This window comes from Nicotiana attenuata, chromosome 5, assembly GCF_001879085.1.
Source record: "Nicotiana attenuata strain UT chromosome 5, NIATTr2, whole genome shotgun sequence".
Classification (NCBI taxonomy): Eukaryota; Viridiplantae; Streptophyta; class Magnoliopsida; order Solanales; family Solanaceae; genus Nicotiana; species Nicotiana attenuata.
Genome location: NC_031993.1, coordinates 25481030 through 25501576, shown reverse-complemented (window position 1 = coordinate 25501576; position 20547 = coordinate 25481030). Strand labels below are relative to the sequence as shown.

The 20547-nt window shown below is 43.4% G+C and overlaps 1 protein-coding gene across 1 annotated transcript; it reads right to left on the bottom strand.

Moving 5' to 3' along the window:
- Positions 4652-5077, bottom strand: LOC109226326 (RNA-directed DNA polymerase homolog; the record flags this gene model as incomplete). Its single annotated transcript, XM_019391114.1, has 1 exon — positions 4652-5077. A coding segment is annotated over exon 1 (426 nt), but the record flags the coding sequence as incomplete, so codon positions are not given.

Sequence of the window (20547 nt, the reverse complement as noted above, 5' to 3'; positions counted from 1 at the left end):
ACTGAATTAGAAGGCACTTTGTTCAATATATAGATTGCAGTCAATAACGCATCTCCCCAAAAGGAGATAGGTAAATCTGCATACGCCATCATGGACCTTATCATGTCCAATATCATTCTATTCCTCCTTTCCGCTACACCATTTTGTTGAGGTGTATAAGGAATATTTAACTATCTCGTGATGCCCTTTTCATTGCACAACTCTTCAAATTATTTTGATAGATATCCACGTCCTCTATCGGTTCTTAAGGTCTTAATTTTTTTTATCTAATTGATTCTCAAGTTCATTTAAATATCTCTTAAAGCATTAAAGTGCTTTAGATTTATAAGAAATCAAATAGACATACTAAAGCGCGTGAAATCACAATAAATGTAATGAAATATAAAGCATCAGGTCTTGCTCTCACATTCATTGGACCACGGCTATTAGAGTAGATTAACTGCAATGGGAAATCAACTCTCTTAGCCTTTTCAAATGGTTTATGTGTAATCTTTCCGGCAAGATAATTTTCGCACATTGGCATTTTAATTTTAGCGAAAGAACCTAAATATCCTTCTTAGCCAATCTATTCATTTGATCTTGCCCTATGTGACCTAACCTTGGATGCCATGTAATAACATCAACATTATTGCTACTAGAATAACATGACATAATATAATGGTCAACATAGTAGTTATAAATGAAATGATTATTATTTAAGACAAAGAAACTATCATGTGCGTCCAAAACCATAGAAAACATTCTTTAGAGTACTCTTAATAATATTACTGTTGAAATGAAATCTACACAAGAAGAACAAGTACCAACAATTATAGTACTTCATCTCACTTTTATATTTCTTCTTGTTATGCCGTTTTTCCTCTTGAAATTTGGCAGGTTACTTTTCTTGGAGGATTCATCTTCAGTATCCTTTCCCTCTCCACCCTTTTTTGCTTAATTATTCATATGCTTGAAGATTGAAAACTTTTTACCATATAATTCTGTTACGTAGGCACTGGGTATAGTCTTAGCAGCATCAAGCTGCTCATCTTCAAGTTCCACAAAGGCGAACAATATCAGTAAAGATTTTGATATTATTAGAGGTTATATTAACCTTTAAAATTTTCCAACTATTGGGAAAAGACACGATCACTCCCTAAAATTATTGCTCATGTCACGACCCAATTCCCAAACCCGGTCGTGATGGCGCCTCTCGTGAAGACAAGGCCAGCCAGAACAACGCAAACACCTCTTTTGAAGCAATTAATAAACACTAACAATTCTAACACATGTTTAATATAGCAAATAATGCGGAAATAGCAATAATAACGAGGGAAAACCATCCCGACACAGCCCAAACCGGGGTGTCACAAGTCATGAGGTACTACAGAGTTTGCTATAAGTCTACGATGTAAAATATCTGATACAATAGTCTGAAAGAACTCAAATGACATAAAATAGGGGAGACAAGGGGCTGCGGACGTCAACAGCTACCTCGTAACTCCAACTCGCTGCCTGGTCTGGAAGGAAATCAGTGCTCAGGTGCAAACTCTGCTATGCCTGAATCTGCACACATGGTGCAGGGAGTAATGTGAGTACTTCGATCCAGTGAGTAATAATAATAAATAATAACCGAAGGCATGAAAATACATAACTGCACAAAGAAATTCTATATCAGGCAGTAAATCACTTAAAAAAGTAAAACAGTAAAGAGTCAAATGAAATCTCCTTTTAAAAAAACAGGTAAATCAGGTAAAACAACAAGTAAATAATGAGTAGAAATATGCCCCTCGGACCCAGTATCAACCGCTCAGAATAGTATCAGCCCCTCAGGCCCAGTATCAGTCACTCAGCATAATATCAGCCCCTCGGGCTCACTCTCAAATCATATGGGTACCCGCACTCACTGTGGGTGTGCAGACTCCGGAGGGGCCCCTTACGGCCCAAGCGCTATATCAACATAACGCCTGAAAGCCTTCTCACATCACTCATAAGGCCTGAAAGCCTCCTCACATCACTCACAAGGCCTGAAAGCCTCCTCACATCGCTCACGAGTCCTGAAAGCCTCCTCACATCACTCCAGCCGCCTCGTGGCATATAAATGTATCTCAGGCCCTCGGCCTCACTCAGTCCAAAAAACATCATAAGCCCCTCGGGCATCAATAAAATAGTAGTGCTCAGCCCAAACAACAGTGAAAATATCATTAAAGTCTCAAAATTCAATTAAAGTGGCTGAGTTTGTAAAACAGTATAATCAACAAGACTGAGTTCAAGTAGTACATCAAATAGTGAGGAAAGAGTGATAAAAATCCACGAAGGATACAAGTAGTCGGCATAAAGCCCAAAATATGGGAAGAAGCCCAAATCATGTTGATAACAAACACATCTCAGTTAAATACGCGGTAAAAATATCAATCGGGACGGACCAAGTCACAATCCCCAGTAGTAAATAACCCTGCGCGCGTCATAAGGCGCATGTTTCACCTCAATATAGCACTACGTTGTGCAAATCCGGGGTTTCAAACCCTCAGGATATCATTTACTATCATTACTCACCTCAAGCCGGCCAAAATCCTAGCTCGCTATGCCCTTGCCTCTCAAATCGGCCTCCTCGCGCGTCGAATCTGATCAAAACCACAACGAATACATCACAATAGGCTAAGGGAACATAACCCAATCGAAAAAAATCGAAAAACATCGAGCTTATCCTGATAAGCTAGGAGGCAAGGCGAGCTCATAGGCAACCTCCCCAACTCTGCTCAACACCTCAAAGGGGCCAATAAACCTTGGGCTCAACTTGCCCTTCTTCCTGAATCTCATAATGCCCTTCATGGGCGAGACTTTCAAGAGAACCTTCTCGCCCACCATAAATGATACATCCCGTGCCTTCTGATCCGCGTAACTCTTTTCCTGGACTGAGCTGTGCGAAGCCTTTCCTGAATCAACTTTACCTTATCCAAGGCATCCTATACTAAATCTGTGCCAAGTATCTTAGCCTCTCCAGGCTCAAACCACCCGATAGGAGTACGACAACGCCTACCATACAAAGCCTCGTACGGGGCCATCTCTATGCTGGACTGGTAGCTGTTATTGTATACAAACTCCCCTAAGGGCAAGAACTGATCCCACTGCCCTCCAAAATCAATCGCGCATGCTCTAAGCATATCCTCTAAAATCTGCACCGTCCGCTCCGACTGTCCGTCGGTCTGAGGATGGAACGTTGTGCTAAGCTCTACACGAGTCCCCAACTCACTCTGCACGGCTCTCCAGAAATGGGAAGTGAATGAGGGCCTCTGTCTGATATGATGGACACCGGCACACCATGCAACCGGAATATCTCCCGAATATAGATCTGAGCATATCTCTCCGCTGTATAAGTAGTCGCTACTGGGATGAAATGAGCCGACTTGGTCAATCTATCCACGATGACCCACACTGAATCAACCCTTCGCAAAGTCTGCTGCAACCCAACTACAGAATCCATGGTAATGCGCTCCCATTTCCACGCTGGTATAGGCATCCGCTGAAGTAGGCCGCCTGGTCTCTAATGTTCATACTTGACCTGCTGGCAATTCAAACACTTAGTCACATACTTCACTATATCCTTCTTCATCCCCCGCCACCAGTAGTGCTGCCTCAAATACGATGCATCTTCGTGACTCCCGGATGAATAGAATACCTCGAACTGTGGGCCTCCTCTAGAATCCGCTCCCTGAGACCCTCCACATTAGGAACACATAGACGGCCCTGGAGCCGCAACACACCATCCTCGCCAATAGAAACCTCCTTGGCACCTCCCTAAAGTCCCGTCTCCCTGAGGACTGCTAAATGTGGATCATTATACTACCGGGCCTTGATCTCCCCCAATAACGAAGACTGGGCGACCACACACGCTAGAACTCGGCTGGGCTCTGAAATGTCCAACCTCACAAGTCTGTTAGCCAAGGACTGGATGTCCAAAGCTAGTGGCCTCTCCTCTGCTGGAATAAATGATAGGCTACCCATGCTCTCCGCCTTCCTGCTCAGGGCATCCGCGACCACATTCGCCTTTCCCGGATGATAAAGAATGGTGATGTCGTAATCTTTCAGCAACTCAAGCCACCTGCGCTGCCTCAAATTGAGATCCCTCTGTTTGAACAAATGCTGCAGGCTGCGGTGATCGGTGTAAACCTCACAAGGCACCCCATACAAATAGTGCCTCCATATATTAAGAGCATGAACAATCGCCGCCAACTCCAGATTGTGCACGGGGTAATTTTTGTCATGAATCTTCAGCTGACGTGAGGCATATGCGATAGCTCTCCCACCTGCATCAGCACACATCCCAGACCAACGCGTGAAGCGTCGCAATACACCGTATACATCCCCGTACCGGAAGGCAATACACAAACTGGTGCCGTAGTCAAAGCTGCCTTGAGCTTCTGGAAGCTCTCCTCGCAATCATCAGACCAAACAAACGGGGCACCCTTCTGAGTCAGTCTAGTCAAGGGGGATGCAATGGATGAAAAGCCCTGCACGAATCGCCGGTAATAACCTGCTAATCCCAGAAACTCCTGATCTCGGTCACTGAAGTAGGACGTGGCCAACTCTGGACTGCCTCGATCTTCTTAGGATCTACTTTAATACCCTCTCCGGACACAATATGCCCCAAGAATGCCACTGTCTCGAGCCAAAACTCACACTTGGAGAACTTAGCATACAGCTGTTGCTCTCGCAAGGTCTGAAGCACTACTCTCAAATGCTGCTCGTGCTCTCCCAGGCTACGCGAGTATATCAAGATGTCGTCAATGAAGACGATGACAAAGGAATCAATATAAGGCCTGAATACCCTGTTCATCAGATCCATAAATGCCGCCGGGGCATTAGTCAAGCCAAATGACATCACCAGAAACTCATAGTGGCCATATCTAGTCCTGAATGCAGTCTTCGGAACATCTGAATCCCGAATCTTCAGTTGATGATACCCTGACCTCAAGTCAATCTTAGAGAACACCCTAGCACCCTGCAGCTGGTCAAACAAATCGTCAATACGGGGTAGTGGATACTTGTTTTTGATGGTGACTTTGTTCAACTGGCGGTAATCAATGCACATCCGCATAGTCCCATCTTTCTTCTTTACAAATAGCATTGGTGCACCCCAAGGCGATACACTGGGCCTAACAAACCCTTTAGCTAACAACTCCTCCAACTCCTTTAGCTCCTTCAGCTCCCTAGGAGCCATATGGTACGGCGGGATAGATATAGGCTGAGTGCCTGGAGCCAAATCAATACAGAAATCAATATCACGATCCGGAGGCATGCCAGGAAGATCAGAAGGAAAAACATCGGCGAACTCTCGGACTATTGGCACTGAATCAATCGTCGGGGACTCTGCGGTGGTGTCTCGAACATAAGCTAAGTAGGCCAAACACCCCTTCTTAACCATGCGTTGAGCCTTCAGGAAGGAAATGACCCTGCTAGGTGTATCCACAGTGGAACCCCTCCACTCCAATCTCGGCAACCCTGGCATCGCTAGAGAAACAGTCTTGGCATGGCAATCTAGAACGGCGTGATATGGAGATAACCAATCCATGCCCAGAATAACCTCAAAATCGATCATATCGAGCAACAGGAGATCTGCTCTAGTCTCAAGACCACAGAAAGTAACCACACAAGACCAGTAGACCCGGTTCACAACCACTGAATCACCCACAGGAGTGGACACATGAACAGGAGCACCCAAGGGCTCAGGTGAAATAGCCAGGAAACGAGCAAACAGAGATGATACATAAGAATAAGTGGACCCTAGATCAAATAATACCGATGCATCTCTACCGCTGGCAGAGATAATACCTATGATGACGGCATCTGAGGCCAATGCATCCGGCCTGGCTGGAAGGGCATAGAATCTAGCTGGAGCACCGGCTGTCTGGCCTCCACCTGACTGAGGAGTAGCTGGCTGACCTCTCCCTGTCTGGCCTCCACCTTTGGATCGGCCTCTACCACTCTGCCCTCCACCTCTAGGTGGCTGGGCCGCTGGTGCTGGAGTCATGGGCTGCTGCCCCTGCTGTACTGCCTTTCCCCTAAGCCTGGGGCAGTATCTCCTCATGTGGCCTGGGTCACCGCACTCAAAACAACGTGGTGCGGCAACCTGCTGCCCTGATGACTGTCCCTGATGACTCGTAGACCCCGTGGGAGGAGCCTGGATAGCCGGTGGGCGATATGAAGTCTCCGGCATAGCACTGAAGTAGGGACCAGAAGAACTCTAAGGACCTGAATACCCACTGGAAGAACCCTGAATAGTTGGCGGGCGGTAAGAACTCTCTGGCATGGCACTGAAATAGGGGCGTGCTGGAGCACCCCGGGCGGGAGGTGGTGGTGCTGAAGATGAGGGCCTACTGGGCTGACCCCTCCCATACTGACCTCTGCCCCTAGCTGGGGCACCTCTGAACTCTCCAAAGAATCTGGCTCTCTTGTCCTGCTGCATCTGCTCCCTACCCCTCTGGCGATATCCCTCAATCCGGCGAGCAATCTCGACCACAAGCTGGTACTCTGTACCCATCTCCACCTCTTGGGCCATACCCGATCGAATATTGGGCTGCAATCCGGCGACAAGCCTCCGCACTCTCTCTGCATCTATAGGGAGTATCATAAGTGCATGGCGAGATAACTCAGAAAACCTCGCCTCGTAGTCGGTCACAGACATCTGACCCTGCTCCAGGTGCTCAAACTGATATCGCAGCTNGACCCCTCCCGAACTGACCTCTGCCCCTACCTGGGGCACCCCTGAACTCTCCGGAGAACCTGGCCCTCTTGTCCTGCTGCATCTGGTCTCTGCCCCTCAGACGGTAACCCTCAATCTTGCGAGCAATCTCCAATACTAGCTGATACCCTGTGCCCATCTCTACCTCTCGGGCCATACCTGACCGGATAGTAGGGTGTAACCCCGCAACAAATCTCCAAACTCTCTCTGCTTCTGTGGGGAGTATCATAAGTGCATGGCGAGAGAACTCAGAGAACCTCGCCTCATAATCGGTCACTGACATCTGACCCTGCTCCAAATGCTCAAACTGATGACGCAGCTCTTCCCTCTCAGAGGGGGGAATGTACCGATCAAGAAACAACTGTGTGAACCGACCCCAGGTGAGGGGAGGAGAACCTGCTAGTCTGCTAAGTGCATAAGACTGCCACCATCTACGGGCCGTGCCCTCCAGCTGAAAAGTAGTGAAGTCGACTCCATGCGACTCCAATATCCTCATGTTGTGCAGTCTATCCCTGCACCTGTCAATGAAATCCTGGGCATCCTCATGACGCTCACCCCCCGAAGACTGGAGGGTGCAACCTGGTCCATCTGTCCAATAACTTCTGCGGATCACCGTCCATAGCTGGCCTGGGCTGGGGTGCCACTGCAGCAACTGGCTGAACCCCCTCCGCGGGTAGTGCACTCGGAGTATGATAAACTGCGGCTGTATGACCTGGAGCCTGTGCGGTAGGGGTCTGTGCTCGCCCTCCTGCCTGTGAGGTAGCTGGATCTGCTGGAAATAAACCAGCCTGCATCATAGTATCCATGAACCGAAGCATGCGGCCCATGACCTCCTGAAATCCCGGTGCTGTCATGAAATCAACCGGGGTGGGCTCAGCTGCGGGCACCTCGCCCTGCTCCTCAATGATCGGATCCCTCGCAGGATCTGCTGGTGGTGCAACTGGAATAGCTCTTGGACGCCCTCGCCCCCAACCACGGGCCGGCGCCCTCCCCTGGCCTCTACCTCGGCCTCTAGCAACGGGGGGAGCAGCTCCTCCCGGGTCCGGAACGTCGGCGGTACGAGTCCTCACCATCTGTGAGAGAATAGAAGAGGGAAATTTAGTACTCTAAGCACTGCACGACAGGAAGTGAATAAAGAGTAGTCTTTCCTAATACCCTATAGCCTCTCGAAGATAAATACAGACGTCTCCGTACCGATCAACAAGACTCTATCAGGTTTGCCCATAACTCGTGAGACCTACGTGAACCTAGTGCTCTGATACCATGTTGTCACAACCCATTTTCCATAATAGGTCATGATGGCGCCCAACACCTTTGTTAGGCCAGCGACGCGGAAGTATAATTAAGTTCTCATTTTACTTTTACCAAAAACTGAGTGTAACATATTTTTCGAAGTTTAAGTTAAGGCCATGAGTGGTGAATAAAGTATCAAAATAGATATACAACCCAAAACAAATGTCTACTATCGTGTGTGCCAGAACCTGGTGTCACAAGCTACGGGCGACTAGTAGAATATACACAATAATAACATAATGTCCTACTGTCTGAATCAGGATAGACAGAAACAAAAGTACAGGGAAAGACTTCTTCGGCTGCGGATCGACATGAAAGAGAAGCAGCTCACCGTAGAAGTCCCAAAGATGCTCACTGATGCGCACCAGAATAGTGTCCAGATCCACCTACCTCAGATCTTGTACATTTAAGTACAGAAGCGTAGCATGAGTACATAAACAACATGTACCCAGTAAGTATCCCGCCTAATCTCGAAGAAGTAGAGACTAGAGGTCGACTTGATACTTACTAAGGTCAAGTAATAATGTGAATAATTAATAATAAGTAGGTATAACTCACTTCCAAGTATGAAATAGAAATCCTTCCTTTAACCTTCCATAAAGAGTGTTCATTCCTATATAAATATTCAAACAATTCTAAAGTTGGAACCACAGGTAGAGGACTAGATAACTCATGCGCAAATAACCACCGAGGAACGTACGGCCCGATCCAACAGAAAAGTAAATGTGCACTGCCGAGGGTCGAACGGCTCGAACCATAGATATATCTATTACCCCGCTCGCGAATCATACATGTGACGCGGTAACATTTAAATAAACAACCACCCTGCTCGCGAATCATGCATGCGACGCAGGTACACGTAAAATACATGCTCAAATAGAAGATTAAGAATTTATCGGGGTGCAATTATTCAAATAAAGGCCAATCCTCTTCTAACAATTTAAGAATATGAAGTTTAATTCCTCTTAGACATTCATTCACTAGTTCACTTTAATTCAAGAATTCAAAGGTTCATAGGATTACAGATATTCCAAGTATAGCATGCTTTTGGGTCCTAGACTACCCGTACAATAGCATAATAGTAGCTACGCACGGACTCTCGTCACCTCGTGCGTGCGTAGCCCCCACAAATAGGAGCACATAACTAATTAACTCACCTAAGGTAACAATTCCCTCTTACAAGGTTAGAAAGGAGACTCACCTCGCTCCAAAGTGCACTTCCAACTTCCAATAATGAGTCCAAGTCCTTAATTCAAAGCCGGACAATCCCAAACTATTTAAACGAAGCAAGAACTAATTAATATAACCTCACAAGATCAAATCCTAGCTATTTAAGAAATTCTCCAACCACTAGCATAAGTTTCCTAAATTTCCGACCCCGGGCCCACGTGCCCGGATTCCGAGATTTTTCGAAGGAAATTGTTCTCTATGCCCTAAGGATCGATAATATATGATTTCTAGTTCATTATATGGCGAATTACATGATTAAATCTTTGTTTTATTAAAACTCTAGGCCTAGCTCTAACCCTTAATTTTTGTTCAATTTTTGTGTGTGTTTAATCTACCTAATACACATGCATTTAAACTAAGGATGAAGGAAAATTACTTACCTTACCAAGCTATGTGGAAACCCTCTCTTGGAAGCACCCAAATCGCCTAAGTATGGAATGAGAAATGATAAAAATGGCTTTCGGTTCGAATTGAATGAACCCCTCTGCCCAGCTGTTTCCGCTTCTGCGGATATTAGGCCGCTTCTGCGGTCCTGACCCAAGATGGCTGGGCCGCTTCTGCGGTCGAAGTGCCGCATATGCAGAACCGCTTCTGCGATCTTTCCCCTGGGCTGCCTTGGCCGCTTCTGCGGTGTCCTGACCGCATCTGCGGTCCCGCTTCTGCGGTCCAAGAACTGCAGATGCGGTTATGACAAAAGCAGCAAACTTCAGTCCTTTTTACAAGTTCTAACTTCGCTCGAGCCTCGTTCGCTTGACGCTCGGTGCTCCCGTGCCCCGCCCGAACACACCGACAAGTCTGATATCACAAGGCGGACCTACTCGAACCCTCGGAACTCCCAAAACAATGCTAAATCTTATAATCACCCTCTAAAACCAAATGAATCAAACTATTGAATCCTTAAGTTCTTAACTCTCCTCTAACGGGTCAAAACGCCCTCAAACTACTCGGATTGACACCAAATTTTACGGGCAAGTCTTAAATGACATTACGGACCTGTACCAAGCTTCGGAACCAAAATCCGAGCCCGATACCTAGGGAATCAATGATTTCTTAGTTTCTTGAATTCTTTAAAGCTTCCATTAAACGATTTTAGATAAAAATTCATTACTCGGGCTAGGGACCTCGGAATTCGGTTCCGGACACACGCCCAGGTCCCATATTTTCCCACGGACCCTCAGAAATTGTCAAATCACGGATCTGGGCCCATTTTTCCAAAATGTTGACCGAAGTCAAACTTGGTCTTTTAAGAAATCCTAAAGAAGCAAATGGGCATATTTTTACTCAAAACCCTACCAATACTCGAACCAATAACCCCCGCAAGTCGTAAACTCGTTAAAGCAAGTACGGGAGGCTTTATTTAGGGGAACGAGGTTCAAAAAAGGCTAAACGACCGGTCGGGTCGTTACACAACTGGCCCTCCGCGAACGCGGACCCTCGAACGCGAACGCGAAGGGTAATTCACCTGCTTCCCAAATTCCTTCTTCGCGAACGCGTGACCCTTTACGCGAACGCGAAGGGTAAATTCTCTGCAACAAATAGCTGGAAAAACCTGCGACTTTCAAAGGCCGAAATTGGTCCGATTGACCATCCGAAATCACCCCGAGGCCCCCGGGACATCAACCAAAAGTGCCAACCCATCCTAAAACATCATTTGAACTTGCTCCAATCATCAAAACACCACAAACAACACCAAAACCATCAAATCACATCGGATTCAAGCCTAAGTTCTTCTAAAACATTCGAAACACGCATTCGATCAAAAACCTAACCAAAACACATCTGAATGACCTGAAATTTTGCACACACATCCCAATTCACATAAAGAAGCTACAACAACTCTCGGGAATTTTCATTGCGACCCTCGGATCAAAATCTCACCTACCAACCGGAATTCGCCAAAATACTAACTTTGCCAATTCAAGCCTAATTCTACACCGGACCTCCAAAATCACTTCCGATCACGCTCCTAAGTCACAAATCATCCCCCGAAGCTAACCGAATCACCGAAAATCACATCCGAGCCCTCTAACTCATAAGTCAACATCCGATTGACTTTGTTTCCAAACCAAACCTTCCTTAAAGAGACTAAGTGTCTCATTTCCTATCAAATCCTCTTTGAACCAACTCGATCACATAAGATACTGATAATGAAGCATAAAGAAGCTGAAAACGGGGAAAACAAAGCGGTAACTCACGTGACGATGGGCCGGGTCGTCACATTCTCCCCAACTAAAACAAATGCTCGTCCTCGAGCGGGTCAAGAAACATACCTGGAGTCTCAAACAGGTGAGGATATCTGCTCCGCATCTCCCGCTCGGTCTCCCAAGTAGCCTCCTCCACGGGCCGACCTCTCCACTGCACTTTCACCGAAGCTATATCCTTTGATCTCACCTTTCAAACCTGACGACCCAAAATAGCCATTGGCTGGCATCATAGGTCAAATCATCATCCAACTGAACAGTGTTGAAATCCAATACATGAGATGGGTCCCCAACATAATTACGGAGCATAGAAACATGAAATACCGGATGCACGCCTGACAAGCTGGGTGGCAAGGCAAGCTCATAAGCCACCTCCCCAATCCTCCTAAGTACCTCAAAAGGCCTAATAAACCGCGGACTCAACTTCCCTTTCTTTCCAAACCGCATAACACCCTTCATGGGATAAACCTTCAGCAAGACCTTCTCACCAACCATATAAGACACATCTCGAACCTTCCGGTCCGCATAACTCTTCTGACGCGACTGTGCTGTACGAAGTCTCTCCTGAATCAGGTTCACCTTCTCCAAGGCATCCTGAACCAACTCTGTCCCCAATAGCCTAGCCTCGCTGGGCTCGAACCAACCAAATGGACATCTACACCGCCTCCTATACAACGCCTCATACGGAGCCATCTGAATGCTCGACTGATAACTGTTGTTGTAGGCAAACTCTGCAAGCGGCAAAAACTCATCCCAAGAACCTCCAAAATCAATAACACAGGCTCGCAACATGTCCTCCAATATCTGAATAGTACGCTCGGACTGCCGTCCGTCTGAGGATGAAACGCTGTGCTCAACTCTACCTGCGTACCCAACTCTCGCTGAAATATCCTCTAGAATTGAGAAGTAAACTAAGTACCTCTATCTGAGATAATAGACACTGGAACACCATGCAATCGAACAATCTCCCGGATAAAGATCCCTGCCAGCCGCTCCGAAGAATAGGTAGTACATACCGAAATGAAGTGCGCGGACTTGGTCAGCCGATCCACAATCACCCAAATCGAATCGAACTTCTTCAAAGTCCGAGGAAGACCACTCACAAAATCCATAGTGACTCTCTCCCACTTCCACTCGGGAATAATCATCCGCTGAAGTACGATACCCAGTCTCTGAGCTCAAATGACCCATCAAAACCCAATTTGAAATATCAAAACTCAAGCCCTAGTTCTTTCCCCTTTTTGATAAATTTTCATGAATTTCTAGGTTGATTCTACCATTAAATCATGTATTTAGGTCATAGAACTCACCTCCAATCAACCCCAGTCGAAATCCCCTTCAATTCTCATCCAAAATCTCTCAAGGATATTAAAAAATGGTGAAAATTAACTTAGACTTGCGAAGGAAATGTTACTAAAACCATTCTGCCCAGGTGATAATTTCTTCAATGCGAACGCAAGGTCCTTCTCGCGTTCGCGATGCTCAAATTTCCATTTGCCCAAAAATGCCCTTCGCGAACGCGGTCACCACCCCGCAAACGCGAAGCTTCCTCAGAACCCACTACCCGAACTCGACAGTACACATGCGAACGCGGAGACTAAAAATCCCTGAACCTCAATACCTTATATTCATTTGCGGCTACTGCCACGCGAACGCGAAGTACAAACTGGCCCTCCGCGAACGCGGACCCTCGAACGCGAACGTGAACAGTAATTCACCTGCTTCCCAAATTCCTTCTTCGCGAACGCGTGACCCTTAACGCGAACGCGAAGGGTAAATTCTTTGCAACAAATAGTGGAAAAACCTGCAACTTTCAAAGGCCGAAATTGGTCCGATTGACCATCCGAAATCACCCCGAGGCACCCGGGACCTCAACCAGAAGTGCCAACCCATCCTAAAACATGATTCGAACTTGCTCCAATCATCAAAACACAACAAACAACACCAAAACCATCAAATCACATCGGATTCAAGCCTAAGTTCTTCTAAAACTTTCGAAACACGCATTCGATCAAAAACCTAACCAAAACACCTCTGAATGACCTGAAATTTTACAAACACATCCCAATTCACCTAACGAAGCTACAGCAACTCTCGGAATTTCATTCCGACCCTTGGATCAAAATCTCACCTACCAACCGGAATTTGCCAAAATACTAACTTTGTCAATTCAAGCCTAATTTTACACCGGACCTCCAAAATCACTTCCGATCACGCTCCTAAGTCACAAATTATCCCCCGAAGCTAATCGAATCACTGGAAATCACATCCAAGCCCTCTAACTCATAAGTCAACATCAGATTGACTTTGTTTCCAAACCAAACCTTCCTTAAAGAGACTAAGTGTCTCATTTCCTATCAAAACCTCTTCGAACCAACTCGATCACATAAGATACGGATAATGAAGCATAAAGAAGCTGAAAACGGGAAAAACGAAGCGGTAACTCACGTGACGACGGGCCGGGTCGTCACAACTCATAAGAGAGAATATGACCAATTTTTTTAAGTTGAGCAATTATTTCTAGATTTGTCCTATGTTGGGCAGTATTACCCTCCTTTGGGTGACTCATAACATGGTTTATACCTTTCATAGCATCTCGCCCTTCCAGTACATACCACAACTTATGGCTCCAAATACTATAATTTTTGCCATTCAACTTATCACCTTAATTCATATTAGTAATTTTATATTTTTAAGTCATAGTCTGTTGTACTTATAAGAGACAAAAATGCAAGTATCACTCATCAATTATGTATGTGATATACACACTCAAGCAAATCAATTCCCATAATGACTTCGCATTCAACGTAAAATCGAAAGGTCAAGTAGTTTCCAATCATCATTTACAGTCCAAACGTTTAATCAAAAAGAATAATATTCCTTAGTGTGTATTATATTAATATTTGTAATTAGAATCACATAGATTCTTCAAGTTTATCCTCTTACAATAATTTGTTATACATACCAATGAGAAAAAGATATAACCGAATATACAAATAAATATATGTTCATAAAATAATTTACAATATTACATGGCATACAAATATTTTTCAGTATTTATCAAGATATAGGCCAAAGTCTTAGCTCGTTTGTCTATCGGAGAAGGTTGATAAAATCGAGGCTTAGAACATGTCTTTAGAAGCCATAATTTCTCAATTTTAGCTTCAACGTCTTTTTTCTCCCACTCAGCTTCAAGCGCCTGAGTGTATGCCCAAAGGTTCTCATTTGGACCAAAATTATGATAAATATTATTCAATACATCGCCCAAAACTTGAGAGAGAATCTATCAATATATATAAAGCTCTCCATGTATTGACTAATGTATGATAAGAGTACATTTATGCTAGTTTCAACCCAAAAAGGTGAAGATGAATTGATATAGTAGCAGATAGGTCCATCTTGAACTTTTTAAATTCCTCATATTTTCTTCTTCCTTCCCTACGCCGAGCTATATCACCCCTAAAAATGTTTTGTATCGAACTTGGAACGTCATTCCTGACGACTTCAGAATCTGAATCTGAATCATTACTGAAATAGGTCATTCGCCGATACATTCTTCTACGTTGTCTCCTTTCTCGACTTTCAGTACCTCTCCTATTTGGCGTACTTCAAGCCTGTTCCCTACCAGTCATTTATGAAATGGGAACAAGGAAACAATTAGAATGGTCATAACCATTAAATGTGACTTCATAATTATTTGTAGAAGAGAAAATAAGTTCAAGGATCACAGTGTGATTTTTATAAGTATTCGACCCTTTTAGGACCACTCAGTTATCAACAAAAGAAATGACTAAGATAGCAAAATTCTTTCACTATAAGAATTAATGTATAAAAATAAATACAATTAACATAATACACATTAGGAGTTATGATCTCTTTCCTTGTAGTACTCAACTACAAATATAATTTTATAGAGTATATCATATAGGTATGCGGCCGGAGTAAAATACTAGAGTCATTTTGATAATGAATACCAGTGCATCGTCATAGCTTTAGACCATAGTTACGGCGAAACAAATTGCAGTCAACAATAAATTAATTACCATGGTCTATACAACTTTGCATATGGGAAAGAAACCACTTTGGTTCTATTTGCAAAGTTTTTCTTTTTAATCTTATATATATATATATATATATATATATATATATATATATATATATATATATATATATATTGAGGAAAATTGAGTTTATATATATTGAAGTGATTGAAAGATGACATGTCATGACACGGAGACTGGTCAAAGAATGATGATTAGCAAAGAGGCACGAGTCGCAACAGATACGAGTAGAGGCTCGAACAGAGGCACGAGCGGATATTCAAAAGACACGATGCTCGTACCTATTTAAATCCAAGAATTAAGGAGAATGAATCTGACAACACAGGGGAGTAAAGATACAGTATTTAATAAGCATTAAATACTGAAAACATTAGAGAATCTGTATTAAATTACAATGATTATGTAATGTAGTATTTAATGACTTTAATTGTCTGTAATGACTTTATTATGACAAAGGCAAAACGTATATCTTAGAGATAGCTATAAAAAGGAGAAGACTGGTCATTTGTAAGGACACGAAAGATCATCTGAATATACGGGTTTACTTTGTTTTCTTCTGTTTTTCTTATTATTAGCAAAATCTATTTCCTTTATTCATTTTTGATTATCAATAACTCGAGTTCTTCTAAATTAAAGCTTTGACCGAAGTTCCACTTTTTTGGTTAAACAAATTGGTTCTGTTTAGTCGGGCTCATCATCAAGGTTTGGGAATGATCGCAACATACGAGAGTCGCAGGATGATGATAGAAACTTGAAGGCAAGATTTGGTGGTTATAATTTTAATGTAAGCACTTCCGAGCTCGTAGCTGTTTTAAGAAGCATGGATGATAAGGTGCGGTGGCCGAAAGAAATGAGATCAAATCCAAACAGGCGCAATCCTGATCACCGTGCGAATTTCATAACGATCATGGTCATAAAACGGCAAATTGTAGGTTGCTACAAGGTGAAGTTGATCATCTGTTGAAGCAAGGATATTTCACCGAATTATTCAGTGAGAAAGGTAAGCAAGCATACATGAAGAATAGGCAGGAACCCCCTAAACCGCCTTCTCCCAAAAGGAGCGTTAATGTTATAAGCGGAGGTAAAGAAATCAATGGTGTGACGTACACAACAGCCAATAAAGTTTCCAAAGTCACAATTACCCACGAGAAGCGGGTGAGACATGTCTTAGAGGAAGAAAGTATTACGTTTGATGATGCGGATGCGGATGGCGTATTAACTCCACATAACGATGCACTGATAATATCTCTACTTGTACATGATACTAATGTGAAACGAGTTTTGATTGATCCAGGTAGTTCGTGAACATTATTCTGCTAAAAGTACTACACGAAATGCAAGCTGAAGATAAATTAGTACCAAAGGCGCATACTTTGTCTGGATTCGACAATTCCAGCGTCGTGATGAAAGGGGAGGTAATACTTACTACATTCGCAGAAGGAGTTGTCAAAGATACAAAATTTCAGGTGGTAGATATGGAGATGGCTTACAATATGATTATCGGAAGACCATGGATCCACGAGATAGATGCCGTTTCGTCGACCTTACATCAAGTTATTAAATTTCTATCACTATGGGGAATATGTCAAATCCGTGGGGATCAACAGACATCCAGGAGCATCAACTCCGTAGCAGATTCAAGTACGAGAAATGAAGAAAAATAGCAGTTGCAGAATCCGGTTGAGGGTACCACAACACAAACCTCAACTGAACAAGGGCGAACAGATGTGGACTCGAGGCCCGATGCCATTCAAGAACCAGAGGAAAATGAAAATATCAAAACAACGATTGAAGAACCGGAGGCTGTAGTGTTATTTACACAATGACCTGAAAGGAAAGTCTACGTAGGGGCCAATCTAAGCCAAGACATGAAAGGTAAGTTGATTGAATTTTTGAAAACTAACGTGGATTGTTTTGCTTGGTCCCATTCTGATATGGTAGGAATACCACCGGAGGTAATGACTCACAAGTTAAATGAAGACCCATCATATCCACCTGTCAAACAAAAGAAGAGAAAGCAAGGAACTTTCAAAAATTAGGTGATTCAGGATGAGGTCCAAAAATTATTAAAGATTGGGTCTATCCGCGAGGTAAAGTATCCTAATTGGTTAGCCAATACTGTTGTGGTACCGAAAAAGAATGGTAAATGGCGAGTTTGTGTAGATTACACAGACCTTAATAAAGCGTGTCCTAAAGATTCTTTTCCATTACCACATATAGATCAACTAATTGATGCTACTGCAGGACATGAGTTGTTAAGCTTTTTAGATGCGTATTCAGGATATAACCAGATCAAAATGGATCCTATAGATGAAGAAAAAACTTCATTTATAGCAGACAGGGGGACTTACTGTTATAAAGTAATGCCTTTTGGTCTCAAAAATGCCGGCGCAACATATCAAGGACTGGTGACCAAAAAGTTCCAAGAACATTTGGGAAAAACTATGGAGGTCTACATAGATGATATGCTCGTCAAAACTCAACATTCAGGGGATCATATATCGCACTTGTCAGATACGTTTCAGATCTTGCGAAATTTCAACATGAAACTAAATCCTGAGAAATGTGCATTCGGTATTGCATCTGGTAAGTTTTTGGGTTTTCTTGTTTCTAACCGTGGTATTGAAGTGAACCCCGCATAGATTAAAGCCACTGAAGAAATCCCTGACATGCTTACAAGTAAAAAAGAAGTACAGAGGTTGACAGGAAGAATTGCAGCCTTGGGGAGATTTATTTCAAAATTATCAGAAAAGTGCTTTAAATTCTTTTCAGCTCTTAAAAAGCAAGGTCAGTTTGAATGGACTGAGGAGTGTCAAGAGGCACTCAAACATTTGAAGACATACCTGTCAAATCCGTCGTTGCTCGCAAAACCAAAGGTTAGAGAAAGATTGCTCATCTATCTTGCCATCTCAGAAGTAGCGGTGAGTGCTGTTTTAGTTCGTGAAGACCACGGTAAACAATCTCCAATTTATTATGTCAGCAAATTATCATTAGATGCGGAGACGCGGTATCCTCAATTAGAAAAGCTTGCACTTGCACTAATCATGGCATCTAGAAAGCTAAGGACTTATTTTCAATGTCATCCTACAGTCATAGTGACTGCTTATCCATTACGCAATATACTACACAAACATGAGTTGTTAGGTAGGTTAGCTAAATGAGCTAATGAATTAAGTGAATATGACATCACATACCAGCCCAGAACCGCGATAAAATCTCAGGTATTAGCAGATTTTTTAGCTGATTTTAGCCAAGGAATGCAATTAGAAGCAGAAAAAGAATTACAGGTGTTCAACGGGTCTAATCCAGGAATTTGGACTTTATTTACTGATGGCTCATCTAACGTGAAGGGAGCAGGTTTAGGAGTTATTTTGGTGCCACCTACGGGTGAAACCATTCGTCAAGCCATAAAATGTTATTCTATAACTAACAATGAGGCAGAGTATGAAGCTGTGGTTGCAGTTTTGGAACTGGCACGATAACTTGGCATTAATCAAATTATAATCAAAAGCGATTCGCAGCTCGTAGCTAACCAAAATGTTGGGGACTTATACAGCCAGAGAAGCATGAATGCAGCAATACTTAGAAAAGGTACAGGATTTGATCAGACAATTTCAAACCTGGAAAGTCACGCAAATACCAAGAGATGAAAATGTCGAACAGATGCCCTAGCCAATCTCGCATCTGCAGTAGACGTGGCGAGCAATGAAAATGCTTCTGTAATTCATTTGTTTCATTCGGTACTCGATCCCGACAAAAATAAGGTAAATTTCAATAACTTAACCTGAGATTGGAGAAACGAGATTGTCGCTTTTTTGCAGTATGGTACCGTCCCTGAAGACAAGAAAAAAGCTCACGCGCTCCAAAAAAAGGCTGCTCGATATTGTTTAAAGCAAGGTAATCTTTACCGAAAAATGTTCGATGGCCCCTTAGCAAGGTGCCTCGGGCCTTCTCAAACGGAATATGTAATGAGAGAAATACACGAAGGGCATTATGGAAATCACGCAGGAGGAAGATCACTGATAAGAACCATGATTAGAGCAGGCTATTATTGGCCTAAAATGGAAGAGGAAGCGGAGGATTTTGTGACTGAATGTGATAAGTTCCAAAGATACGGTAACAACTTGCATAGACCTGCAGAGCTGTTACATCCGGTCATTACACCGTGGCCTTTTATGAAATGGGGAATGGATATCGTGGGTCCACTACCACAGGTAAAAGGACAAGTAAAATTCCTACTTGTACTAACTGACTACTTTACTAAATGGGTAGAAGCAGGAGCATTTAAACAGGTACGGGAAAAGGAAGTCAGAGATTTCATTTGGCGAAATATCATATGTCGATTCGCTGTACCAAAGGAAATCGTGTGTGATAATGGCCCACAATTTATAGGCGCACAAATCACAGAATTTTTTCCAAGTTGGCATATCAAGAGGATTACGTCCACGCCTTACCATCCGGTGGGTAATGGACAAGCTGAATCAACAAATAAGTTCATTGTCAACAATTTGAAGAAACGATTAGAAGAATCTAAAGGCAATTGGCCAGAATTGCTACCTGGTGTTTTATGGGCATATCGCACGACAGCAAAAACAAGCACAAGTGAAACACCATTCTCATTGGTGTACGGAGCTGAAGCCTTAATTCTGGTTGAGATAGGGGAACCAAGCACGAGATATACACAAGCGTCAGAAGAATTTAATGAAGAAGAAATGCGCATAAACCTTGACTTACTTGAAGGAAGAAGAGAAGCTGCATTAAAAAGAATGGCAGCACAAAAACAAGTCATGGAACGATATTACAATCGAAAGGCAAGACTAAGATACTTCAAGATTGGGGATTTCATACTCAAGAAAGTTTTTCAATCCACGAAGGCAGCTAATGCGGGAAAATTAAGTCCAACTTGGGAAGGACCTTACAAGATTCATGGTATTGCGGAAAAGGAGCATATGAACTAGAAATAATGGATGACAAGATATTACCCTCACACTGGAATGTTGTTCACCTAAAGAGATACTATTTCTAAGGAGTACCCACGGGC